This window comes from Taudactylus pleione, unplaced genomic scaffold (assembly GCF_031769625.1).
Source record: "Taudactylus pleione unplaced genomic scaffold, aTauple2 ptg000015l, whole genome shotgun sequence".
Classification (NCBI taxonomy): domain Eukaryota; kingdom Metazoa; phylum Chordata; class Amphibia; order Anura; family Myobatrachidae; genus Taudactylus; species Taudactylus pleione.
Genome location: NW_028284417.1, coordinates 619894 through 632277, shown reverse-complemented (window position 1 = coordinate 632277; position 12384 = coordinate 619894). Strand labels below are relative to the sequence as shown.

The window sequence follows — 12384 nt, the reverse complement described above, 5'->3', positions numbered from 1 at the left end:
GCTATTATATTTTGCTTTGAGTGGTGACAGGAATACAATTCCCAGCACGTTATACCTCTCTTCCTAGCTTGTAATCGTGCTAACCACTAACATCAGACACTGTCTGCTTATCGCTTCTGGTGTGTGGAGGGAATTCCCTAATGTCTCTGTGTGTACTGGCAGCATTTTCTGCAGCAAATATGAGGATCTGTGCAGATACAGAAATTAATGAGGAGGTAGTAGAGTTTAAGTTAGGGTATTAGTGTATTCTCTAACTATGACACCAAGACAAGGGAGAAAAACTACTCTCACTTGTTGGACTCAGGCAAGTGAGTTGTAGATAAAGAGAGATGAAAAGCTACTAACTTGATCTGATGGAATTTATTTGGGTAACAATGTAACTTCTATTGATTCAGATGGACCACTCACAATGGGCACCGGACAGAAAATTAGTTAATGTCTGGTAGGCTCATCTGCTTAATAAATAGCCAACCAATAAGGAATGATCTCTCATCCACTATATCTAGCGGTATGTTTAACATCAACTATTTCTTTTTAAGGAAATGGATTAAGTTGGATCAAAGAACTGGTTTTATAATTTGTTAGGAACCATTTCCACACCTTCATTTCTCTGAGATTTTGACTGCCCGCTCTTACTAGCTTAGCACAATGCCTGCAACAACCTATAGAAAGATGCTGTATAAAATATTTTATATGGGCCATTTGTCTTCATTTAGAGATTAAGTGATTGGAGTTACTGGCTCCCCTAAGTGTCTCAAGTGTCCTTCTCCCATTACGCTGTTTCACTGCTTCTGGGACTGCCATCTGATAATAAGCTATGTCAGATTTGATAAAATGTCTTTAATTGACTCTAGAGTGGGCAGTTTTGGGTATCCTTAGCTCTGAGATTCAAATGACCCAAAGTACAGTAGCAGAAAACTTTTAACTATTATTTCTGTACTGTAGCTCGTAAGTACATCTTGCATCTCTTGCCCTTTTCAAGGAGAGCTCTTTTTTGTATTTAAAATTGATTGGATTGAGACCCCTCTCGACATAAAACCCCTCTTGGCAGAAAAGTACAGTATAAAACATTTTCCACCATTTGGGAAAGTTATATTGATTCCTTACCTGATGCTACTAAGTCCAGAGCCGGTGCAAGGTTTACGGGCGCCCTAGGCAAGATTTAACCAGCCCCTGCTCCCTCCAATTCATAATATGCCACTCATCAGTATCCCCAGTTTATAATATGCTATACAGCCGTGTCCCAAAATTATAATATACTGTATAGAATATGCCTCACAGCAGAGAACCAAAATCATAATGTACCTCATAACACTGCCACAAATTCATAGTATGACACACAGCTGTGCCACAAATTGATTATATGAATTTAATTATGCAATTCATTTTTTTTGTGGACTCAGCTGCGCCCTCCAGTGGCCGGCGCCCCTAGGTAGCTACCTAAAGCTGCCTGGAATTGGTATGTAATGCTGCCGGATCAAAATCCTGACTGCAGTAAGTAAGTGCCCTAACCCTCTCCTCTCCCTACCCTAACCCTCCCTTAGTGGTGCCTAACCCTAACCTCCCCCCTAGTGCCTAACCCTAACCGCCCCCCATTAGTGCCTAAACCTACCCCCCCTCCCCGCACCCTAAACCTAACCCTCCCAAGGGGGGTGCCTAACCCTAACCCCCCTAGTGGTGCCTAACCCTAACCCCCCATTCCCTACCCTAACGCTCCCGGGGGGTGCCTAACCCTAAGTCCTCCCAGGGGTCCTTAAACCTAACCCTCCCCCTTCACGGCTAAACGCTAAGACACCCGACTTACCTTCGTTCGGTATGCCAGGTGTCTTGATTCTGTAGTGGGGCTAATGATAGGTGTCGGGATTTCAATGCCTATTTTTGTCCCATGTTGGGATGTCAGTGTCGGGATATCGTTGGGCGGGATAGCGCCCGTCTGTATCCTGACTGCATCCCAGCTGCCTAATGGTAGCACCGGCCCTGACTAAGTTCCAAATTAAGACCTACTTTCAGACCACACAATGGTATGAAACTCGAATATTACTGAGTGACCCCCCCCCCAGACCAGATGGGATAACTGTTTAATTACACTGTGTCCACTTTAAGGGGTTTACGTCTCTGCCTTTCATCCCTTCACCCGACCTGTCTCTGTAGTGGAGAGGTGGTTACAACCTCTTTTTTTTACCCAAACCTGCTGCCCTCTGTGCAGCGACTAGTTGCCTTCTCCTAGGATCACTGCTCCTTTCCCTCCTTTACTCTTGCCCTTGTCCCCTTCCCCGTTTTCTCTTCTTCTTTCTTTCCTCGCTCCCTTTTTTACTTCCGCTTTTATTCTTCCTTTTGTACACTGGATGATGGCTCCACCCTTTTTTTTCTTTAAACAGGATGAACTTGAGGACTTTTTTATTGATTACATTGTGCCTTTTGACATTCCATACTGTATGCTGTATAGTCTGCTATAAATGACACACATTGATATGAACAATTTAATTGTGATACTTTTCTTTATTTGCTTTCCACACTACGGTCTCTGGTTTTTACTTGTTATTTGACCTTTATCTGTATTGCCATTATTCACTCAATAAATACAATTTAAAACAAAACTACATATATTTGCAATATTATGTATAGAAATAAAAACAGGGCACTATATTTAACAAGAAGATCTACTGAGACACTAATGTTTACTTTCTTCCCCTGGTACTCACAGGCTAGGTGTAATAGGTAGGGCAAGTGCTTCTTGGTGCTTGGCCGAGCATCTCCAGGTGTGTTTTATGTTCTCCATAGAGGACAGGAACCAATGCTAAGTAACACTGCCCATAACAGGCAGTCTGTTATTTAAGGGGAAGGAGGGGGACATTGTTTTTGTAATTTTTGTAATTTTCTAATGCTAATGTAATTTAGGGATTTCAAAACAGCCAAAAAAAACACTGACTTGATAAATTTAGGGGTAAATTTACTAAAGTGAGAGTTTTTAGAAGTGGAGATGTTGCCCATAGCAACCAATCAGATTCTAGCTATTATCTTCTAGAAGGTGCTAGTTAAAAGTTAAGTAGAATCTGTTTGGTTGCTATGGGCAATATCTCCACTTCTAAAAACTCTCACTTTAGTAAATTTACCCCTTAGTAACAGTTTTATTTTCTAGTCATTTTAAAACCACTGCACCACTGGTGAATGTGAGCATACAGTTTGTCTAAAATCGCTTGGTACTTCTGGGCCTGGGAGTTCCAGGGAAATAAAGTAAATCGTGTGCCTCTTTATTATTTAATGCCTCCTTTGTTTAATATAACAATAGACTGAACCTCCATTGTTTGATGTAATCATAAACAGTGCCCCCTCCCCCTTGATTAATAAACAATAGACTGTGCTCTCTTTGTTTTTCAAATATAATATACATTTTTCTGTGTTGTCTTTGACATGTCCACATTTTTTTCTGCAGTGGACAGTAATAAATAAATGACATCTAATTTTCTTTATGAAATTTAATCCATAGTTAAAGGAAAAAATACCCACAGAGATGAACTGGACTGGTACTGAGGAGCTCAGATCACGTTTGGCAAGCCCGCCTACTTAATAAAGTGGCAGCCAATCAGGAGTAATCTCATCTTAAATGGTTAATTTATTATTTCAATTTCCACATTTATTTATTTAAATTAGGGAAAAAATAGATTTGTCCATTATTTATAAATGTAAATAAAACTTTGCATTGTCTGAGCAACATCCAGTATTTTCGATAAACAGGGTTAAATTTTACGAGGGACTCATCTGTTCTTGTTGAACTAGAGTAGAATTAATGAGATTCAGCTGCTGATAAATATTGGGTGCTGAAAATAAAAAAGGTTTACTTTGAAAACTCTTGGTCTAAATTGAAATTGTTAATAAGCACTTCATGCTATGTAGACACATAATGTAAGGTATTTCATTTTACTGTACTGAACAAATCATAGTAACATAATGAATAAGGTTGAAATAAACCAATGCTCCATCAGTATACACCTTTCAGAAATTCTTTCATTCATTTATAGAAAGCAAAATAAAAGCCAACAGCTGCCAATATAGTATCATGATTGGGAGAGGGGGAATTCTTCCTGATCCCAAAGTTGCTAATTCGATAAATTCCCTGGATACACCATCAAAATTGTCCTCTAATAGTTATAAAAAATGTGTTACCTCAAATCTCTTCTCTATTAAAGACACCAAACCCATATTTAATTCTATTAGTGATTTTTGCAGCACCTCATATAGTAAGGTATTCGCCATCTTAACAACCTTACAGTAAAGAATATCTCCCTATTTTAATGGGAATAAAACCCTTTTTTAATTTAATTTGAAATTTCTGAACCATTGTCTTTTGCATTGTCTGTAGTATGAAAAGTCGGACAAGCTTAAGGTGGGTATACACTAGACGATATGTCGACCGATCCCGTAGAGCGGCATTTCGGTTACATATCGGGTACATCGTCTAGTGTGTACCCATGTTATGCATGCTCCCGTGGGTCGTTAGCGACATCGCCCATCGGCCTTACTGCAGGGCAGATGGGGGATGTCACTAAGATGTCATGCTGCAGAATGCAGCATGACACGCCTCTCCACCCCGTCGGATCCGGCATCGGCAAGTGTGTATGCACTTGTCTCATGCTGGATCTCATCGCCAAGGATATCGCACTTAGTACACATAGGGTAATGTGTACCCAGCTTTAGTCTCTTTATAATTAACCCTTCCGTTCTTTTTCTTATTTCCAGCCTGTAAACCTATTCCTGTGTACCTTATAGCATGGCAGCCAAAACTGTACCCCACACAATGGTTAAATATCTGCATCATCATGTGCCAATTTCTCTGTTAATGCATCCAAAGATTCTATTAGCCTTTCCAGCCACAGCCTAGCACAATGTGATATTTCTTATTTGTTGGAAAAATTATTTAAAATACTTTTGTTCTTGGATAAAATGACTTTACAAAAGGGGAATTCCAAAAAGTCCAAAATAGGAAGAAATGCAAACAGGAGTGTAGTTAAAATACTGGCATCATAATTCATTTTTTAGTGGTGGTCTTGCTGTTATGTACTGTATGAAGGATTTAAAACAATATGTTACAGAAAAACTAGTAATGCCTCACTTCATATTGCTACAGCCAGCAGGGCCAATATTAGGGTGTTCGGTGCCCCCCTGCAAACTATAAATTTGTGCCCTTCTACAAATAGTTCCTCTTGACATATCTTTTTACTATACACTTTTTTTCTCTGCTTTCTCCCTCAAACTTGTATCCACTATTTATTTTAACTGGCTTCTTCTCCTTCTTTACTTGCTTCTGCTGCTTTCTTCCCCTGCTTGTTGTTCCTTCCAGGGTACAGTGCGAGGGGCGGACTTTCCATAGCTCTGCCTATATGGGCGTCTCATATTGACATAGGCTCCCATATAGGGTCATAGTCAATTCAATTTGAATATATTTTATTATTATTAAACATGGTAGCCTCTTATTAAGAACGAGGTTACCATTTTTTGCATTTTTATAATTTTATATAGGGGTGGGCATGGGGATGGTTCTGGAATCTCTGAGGAGCTTTCTGAATGACACGGCTGCTAGCTGCAGTGCGGTCGCTGCACTAATATATTCACAGTCGCTGCTGGCCCCCTCCTGCTTATTGTGGCAGTGCTGCCACTGGCTGTCAGTGAGCACAGTTGCACAGCGCACAAGCAATCTCTCTCTCTACACTGTAATATGGCCATCTATGCGCAGCCGTATCACGGCCTGGTCTGTCTAACTTTGGACCTACAGGGCATCCATAGCCCTGTAGAACATAAAGTATCTGTAGGCCAGTGACTGAGTGTGGTGCAATCACACGGCCGCAAATGCTGACAGTGACAGCCAGATCGCAGCCACATCAACCACTGTACCACCAGGGCTCTAACTGCTGAGGAGGCGGACCAGGACACTAAGTGATAGTGCGGCATCAGGGGGCACAAGGCACCCCTGTCTCCCGGCCCAGCAAGCTCCTGGAGAGAAGGATGACCCAGTGGATCGGCGCTGAAGTGCCATGACGCTGCTGTGTTGCCATAGCCTGCCTGTCATACAGTTTGACTGGCGCAGCAACAGTGGATAATAGGCAGCTTCTGCAGTTAAATGGGAAAAGCTGCTATGACTGATACCAGACTATCAGCAAGCATGAGAGCAGTGCAGCGGAGCGGGGAGGGTGCCTCTCCAGCCCGGTGCCCCACTGAAATGTTTACTCCGCTTATTGCATTGCACCGGCCTTGATGGCCAGTACCACTATGTTTCAATTATAGTATAAAAGCAGCTTTTCCACAGAACACATGGGTTGTTTCCAGTAATATAAACACAATTAATCTTCTACAATTAAAATACTAGCTCACTAACAGATATTCTCACTACAATGTTAAATAATGTATTGATTGCCACTCATAGCATGTTCCATCTAGCTTCAGCAAGTTGTCCTACTCTTCACCCTGTAATGTAAATGTAGCTCCGAGCATCTTTTCGATTTACCTTCAAATGCGTGTTATCTGCAAAGCAATTTGAATAGTATGCACAGGCAGCTTCTGCTGATTTAAATGATATGCGGCATACCTATGTTCTGTGTGCAACTGCTGGTGTATCTGAATGCGAAATGCTATGTTACAAAGACAGCAGCTATGACACTGTAATGTACAGGGGCGTTTCTAGAGAGGAGGGGGCCCGTGTGCAGTCTCCGACACGGGCCCCCTCCTCTCTGTCCGGCGGCCGCCAGCGTATTGAGCTGTGCGCGGCCAGCGCCGTAGTTATAGAATCTGGGCACTAGAGTGCGCCCAGAGTCTATAGAGGATGCACTGGTCACCGGGAGAATGGCCGCGGCAGCCATTTTCCCTGTACTGCGCATGCGCAAATGACGGGAAAATGGCCACGGCAGCCATTTTTTTGTGGTTTTTACAGCGCCGGACCCCCTCGCCGACGTGGTACTTCAGAGAGGTAAGTAATTCTATGGGTGCAGGGTGTGCAGTGCGGGGCCCCCCTGGACCCAGGGGCCCGTGTTCCCCACACACCCTGCACCCATTATAGATACGTCCCTGGTAACGTAGCGTTTCGCATGCAGATACACTTGAAGTTACACACAGAATACAGGCATGTCTCATACAGGTAAAAGTCACAAAAAAAGAAGCTCGGCGCTAACAAGTCACGTCATTGCATGACTAGAAGGGCTGTTGAACGCGCAAGGAAGTAAGATATATCTGGACACATCTGTAGAAGATACATTTCTGTTTCTATAAAAAAAAATTCGAATTACTTACTCTTTGTCCTTCCTTTCCAGGGGCACCTGTAGGACCGGCATCTCCCTATAACAAAGAAAAAGTAGTTTAAGATAAACATTGTTCAAAAATAAAAGTATAATGTAGAGTTAAAAGGGTTTATATATTTGGCGCATAGTGATGTCATGACTTGCTGTGCAATTGGAGAGTAGTGATATTGATCCTATAAATATAACTTAAATTTGAAGAGTAGTAATGCCACTTACATAAATACATAATATTTTGAAAATAATGATTTTAGTGGTGTCACAATGTTAACTGTTTATAGCGTTGCACATGGGTATGTATAATAGTCAATGAAGGTAAAACACATCTGTATCATCTAAAAGATGCTTAATTATATAAATAAGGTGAAGGATTAAATTATGTAATTATAAATGTTGTTCTTACCAAATCTCCTTTTATTCCGGCTGCAATAATCTAAAATAGAAGGAAAATAATAGCATATTACCAAATTGACTTGCGGAGCTGCTGATATTGTGTAGCACCAGCAACATTTATATCCACATGTTACGTTAATGTGTAGCACCAAAACATTGATAAGTTTAACTGCGACAACATTGCTGGCACATGGTCACAGTGAGACAGCAATTTAGACTGAAAGATAGATGCTGGTGATAATAAATAAGAAAGTATGTGACCCCCCAAGTATGGACTTTCAGAGCTTAGAAATAGTTCTAACAAGAAGCAGAGTTGAGAAGTATCTATTTATATATGTGCAAATGTGTTTAATGAGTCTTCTACATTTTATTTCCTAGATAACCCTCCCTTTCTCATATCTGTTGCTGCTTGTAAACTGATTAAGTAAATTGAATCTAATGCATCACAGAGGTTTATATCCCCTCACAAAATGTGAGAATTAGTAATCCACCAATACTTTCAATGGGAACCCTGTTGAGTAGTATTTTAACAAAAAGGAAATACTTACATCAATTAAAGCTGCGATATATTGTAGGTATGTGATAGGAAGCAATATAAACTGAGCAACTTTCATCTTGTATATCACTATTTATGTGGCATGCATGGTATCAGAGCTGGTATTTGCAGTTTATCCTTGAAGGTTTCTGGGGGTACTTCCAGCTAAGATTGGTCATATTTTAGGAACATGTCCAATATTAAATGAGGTGGCCAAAAGCAGAGTTTCTATTAAACAGAGCAACATTTGCTCATTAAACAACAAACAGTTTTGTTAATCTTTAAAGTTTGCAGTTCTGTAAAAGTAGTAATCACAGGGGAATAGGTAAATGTCATAACAGAGCAGAGGGACGTATTTAGCACTCCAAAATGTGTCATTCAAAATTCACAAATGACCTTCCATATCTTTGGATGTAATACTGGCCTTCACAGGAAAATGGCATGATGTGGTGAGCAATTTTTATATGGGGTATATATACTAAAGTGCAGGATTTTAGAAGTGGAGATGTTGCCCAATCAAATTCTACTGAACATTTATCTAGCACCTTCTAGAAGATAATAGCTAGAATCTGATTGGTTGCAATGGGCAACATCTCCACTTCTGAATTGTTTGTTCTGATACTCTTCTAAAAGTGACCACACACAATACAGCACACGCTCTATTTCAACAAGCCCACTAATATATTTGTTGGTAGATTCGTCCTAAAGTGAAAAAGACTTTACAAGTCTGTGCAACAATTTTTGTTTTATTCATAGCAGCCCTCGGAAGAATAATGACAAATGACAATGATGTGCTGCAGAATATGGTACCATGAAAGGTTCAGTTAAATGTATTATGGCAGAGTAATGATATAATTCTCACGAGGTACGGTAAAACATGCTATTAGATTCTCATGGGACAAAGGAGAAATTGTTGGTGTAAGAAATCATTAATGAAAATCTCGATGATAAATGGAAACAATTCCACAGTTTCTTAGTGCATGAAACATTTATACATATTGTGTTTGTAGAATGATAACACTGAGATAACACTACACGAGACAAATATGAATACTGTAATCTTACAGTCTACACGTTTATCATTGCAGATAGACATGAGCCATAAACTGATTCACAGACTGATTATCAGGAATTGATTCCCCTTTAGCTGTAATATACGTCACAAACATTCAAAATCTCTTAAAATGTTTTTTTTTTTTGTAAATGCATATATTTACATAAGAAAAAAAACATACATTGATCCAATTGGAATTATTATGCGGTCACACAGTTGAAATATTTTTTAAATTAAAACAATGTTTGGTATAATCTATTTATACCAAAAATACTTTTTTGTTTAATTTTTTCCACAGAAAAAACTATTAAATGGTGAATTTGTGGATGTAAACATAGATTTATGGGTCTATTCATGATGTTAATTATCAGGGTCCGCGGATGCCGGAGCAATTCATCATTGACAGCTGATCTGAAAATCACCTGTCCCCGCGAGCGGCTTCACTGCTCCTTTCAGTGCAGTGAATCCTACAGGTCACGCATGCACACAAGAGCTCCGACGTCCGTCAGAAGGAGCCGGACAGTGGTGGAGGGATCCAAAAGAAGATGGTGAATGCTCCGGAAATCAAGCTCTGAAAATATTGTATTTTCAGAGCTTGATAAATTCTGTCCCCATACTAGTGTATGGGGACAGTGGGATATTCCGCGAGAGGAAGATAAGCAGGAGATATCTGTGATACAGATGTAGCCACCTACATCGTTGCCACGATGCGTGTTCACGGGCACATGCATCGTGGCATAGCGCAGTTCTCACCGGGCTGTGACTAGGCATGGTTGGCATTCACCCCATTGAAGTCTATGGCGTGCGCGTGGAAATCAATATATCTTAGTGGTGGTTGACTACGCTACCAGGTATCCTAAGGCAATACCGCTACAGAATATTAAGTCTAGCGCCATCGCCCGGGAGCTGGTAATGTTATATACACAGTTGGGAATCCCAAAAGAGTTCTTGACGGACCAGGGTACCCTTTTTATTTCTAAGTTAATGAAGGATATGTGCCGCTTGTTGGGGGTTGATAGAATTACCACCTCAGTGTATCACCCACAAACAGACGACTGGTAGAACAATTTAACCAAACTCTTAAGCAGATGATAAGGTGGCCGGTGTTCCAAACGAAGCAAGATTGGGACCTGCTATTACTCTACCTAACGTTTGCAGTATGGGAGGTACCCCAGTCTTCTACAGGGTTCAGCCCTTTTGAGCTCCTTTATGGTAGGTAGCCTAGAGGGATTTTTGATTTCTTAAAGGAGGGCTGGGAGTTGCAACTGACTCAAGAGCCTAATATCATTCAGTTTGTGTCACACATATGAACCAGTCCCAACAACGTAAGAAACTTAATTATGATGCCACAGCAGTCAACTGCTCATTTAAACCAGGGGACAAGGTATTACTATTAGTTCCCAGCCCTGAAAGTAAACTATATGTCCACTGGCAAGGTCCATATGAGGTCAAAGAGGCTGTGGGACCCGTTAATTATAAAGTACACCAGGAGGGTAGAAGAATAGACATATAAATTGACCATGTTAATTTGTTAAAACCTTGGAAGGGAAGTGTTAGTCAACCTTCTCTGCTGGCCCTTAAAACCCCAGATTGCCAGGTGCCCTTTGAAGCCTCGTTAAGTCTCAACCAAAAGAGGGAAGCTATAGACTTGGTAGACTTGGTAGCACGGAACCAAGATGTCTTTTCTGCCATCCCTGGGAAAACACAAATAATACAGCATGATACTGCTACTCTACCAGGGGTTGTGATTAAGCAAAGACCATATCACATTCCTGAGGCTAAAAGGGTTGTGGTAAAAAAAAAAGAGGTAGAAGAGATGCTGAACGTAGGAGTCATAGAGGAGCAAGCCTCTATAGGCTTAAATCGGTATATGCCATCCGAGTATGGCATAAGCCTACGGGTACTGCAGTCTACAATGCTACAGTTAGCTTTCTGCAGGTGATTCCTGTGAATTCTCCTGCATTTAGATGTTAGTACATATTGGGAATACATCAAACTATTTATAAACTGCAGTTTCTGCATAATTTAATTAAAAATGGGCTTGATAAGTAGGCCCCAAAGTGAGATAGAGGAGAAATGAGGATTTTGGGTGACAGATTTTGCAATGATCATAATTTTAGAAAGCTATACAGTATCTTTTCACTGACAATGACAATTGAAAACTTCTTATGCAAAATGGTCACAAAATAGCATAAACATTTCTTTTCTTCCCTATATCACTTATTCTTTATTTTTTTAATTAGTTATTTAATATGACTATGACTGCACAACTGCTACAGAGTGTATATCTGAAGGTATGTGCTTGCATATTTAATTATAAGTGTATATAGAGGTTAAAGGTACCAGCCTTATGCCCAATTTCAGCATTGTATAGCACTGACTTGAATCAAGTCAGTGGCGTAACTTGTACTTTGTTGTATACCAAAATTTCCGTGTACCAATGCTTAGCGAGAGACACCTCTCCCTGCAGCAATTGTTCATTTTATACAACATACTGTAGTAGTGCCCCAGTTAGTGTATGCTCCATAGTAGTGCTATAGTTCACATTATGCCGCACAGTGGCCACAGTTCATATTATGCCATACTGTAGTGTTGCAAGTTCACATTTTGCCACAGCGCAGCCATGCTCCTAACATGCTGAGGGGGCCACAGGAAGTTGCTATTTCTCTTTGCAGCCCTGCACATGGTCTCGGCCCCTTTATACATATTTACAGTAAATACTGATAGTGCATACATGATTATGTACCAACAATGTACTCAAAAGTGCCAAAACTCATGGGATAGCAGTATGTAAAGGTAAGGTAGGCTGCGTCAGAGCCATAACTAGACTTTTTGGTGCCCTGTGCCAGAAAGAGCATTGGTATCCCCCCTCATTTTTCATAGGGACATAATGCACCCAAAAAAGGGCCATGACTTCATGGGGAAGGGCCACGGAAGAGATAGGAGAGGCTAGGAGATGCTGGGGATGAAATAAGAGGAAGCTACAAGTGAGAATGATAATAAACAGAAATTTGGATATGTCCAGACCTGCATTAGTTGTAATCTGAAATCTCATGAGTCAGTTTTAACACCAGCTAAGCTGCCCATGGCAAAGTGATGTGAATTATCGGAGTTCAAAA

At 40.6% G+C, this 12384-nt stretch overlaps 1 protein-coding gene across 6 annotated transcripts in view; it reads right to left on the bottom strand.

The window, feature by feature from the left end:
• Positions 1 to 12384, bottom strand: part of COL19A1 (collagen type XIX alpha 1 chain) — a 762134-nt gene that overhangs the window by 402455 nt on the left and 347295 nt on the right. For all 6 annotated transcript variants that reach the window (XR_015878306.1, XM_088471134.1, XM_088471139.1 and 3 more), the window contains exons 16-17: positions 7687 to 7716; positions 7279 to 7323 (exon numbers count right to left, since the gene is read on the bottom strand). Coding sequence is in view for 5 of the 6 variants with exons in the window: in XM_088471134.1 (XP_088327260.1) it covers positions 7279 to 7323; positions 7687 to 7716 (75 nt within the window). In the remaining variant the exon portion in view is untranslated. The remainder of the gene's footprint in view (positions 1 to 7278; positions 7324 to 7686; positions 7717 to 12384) is intronic.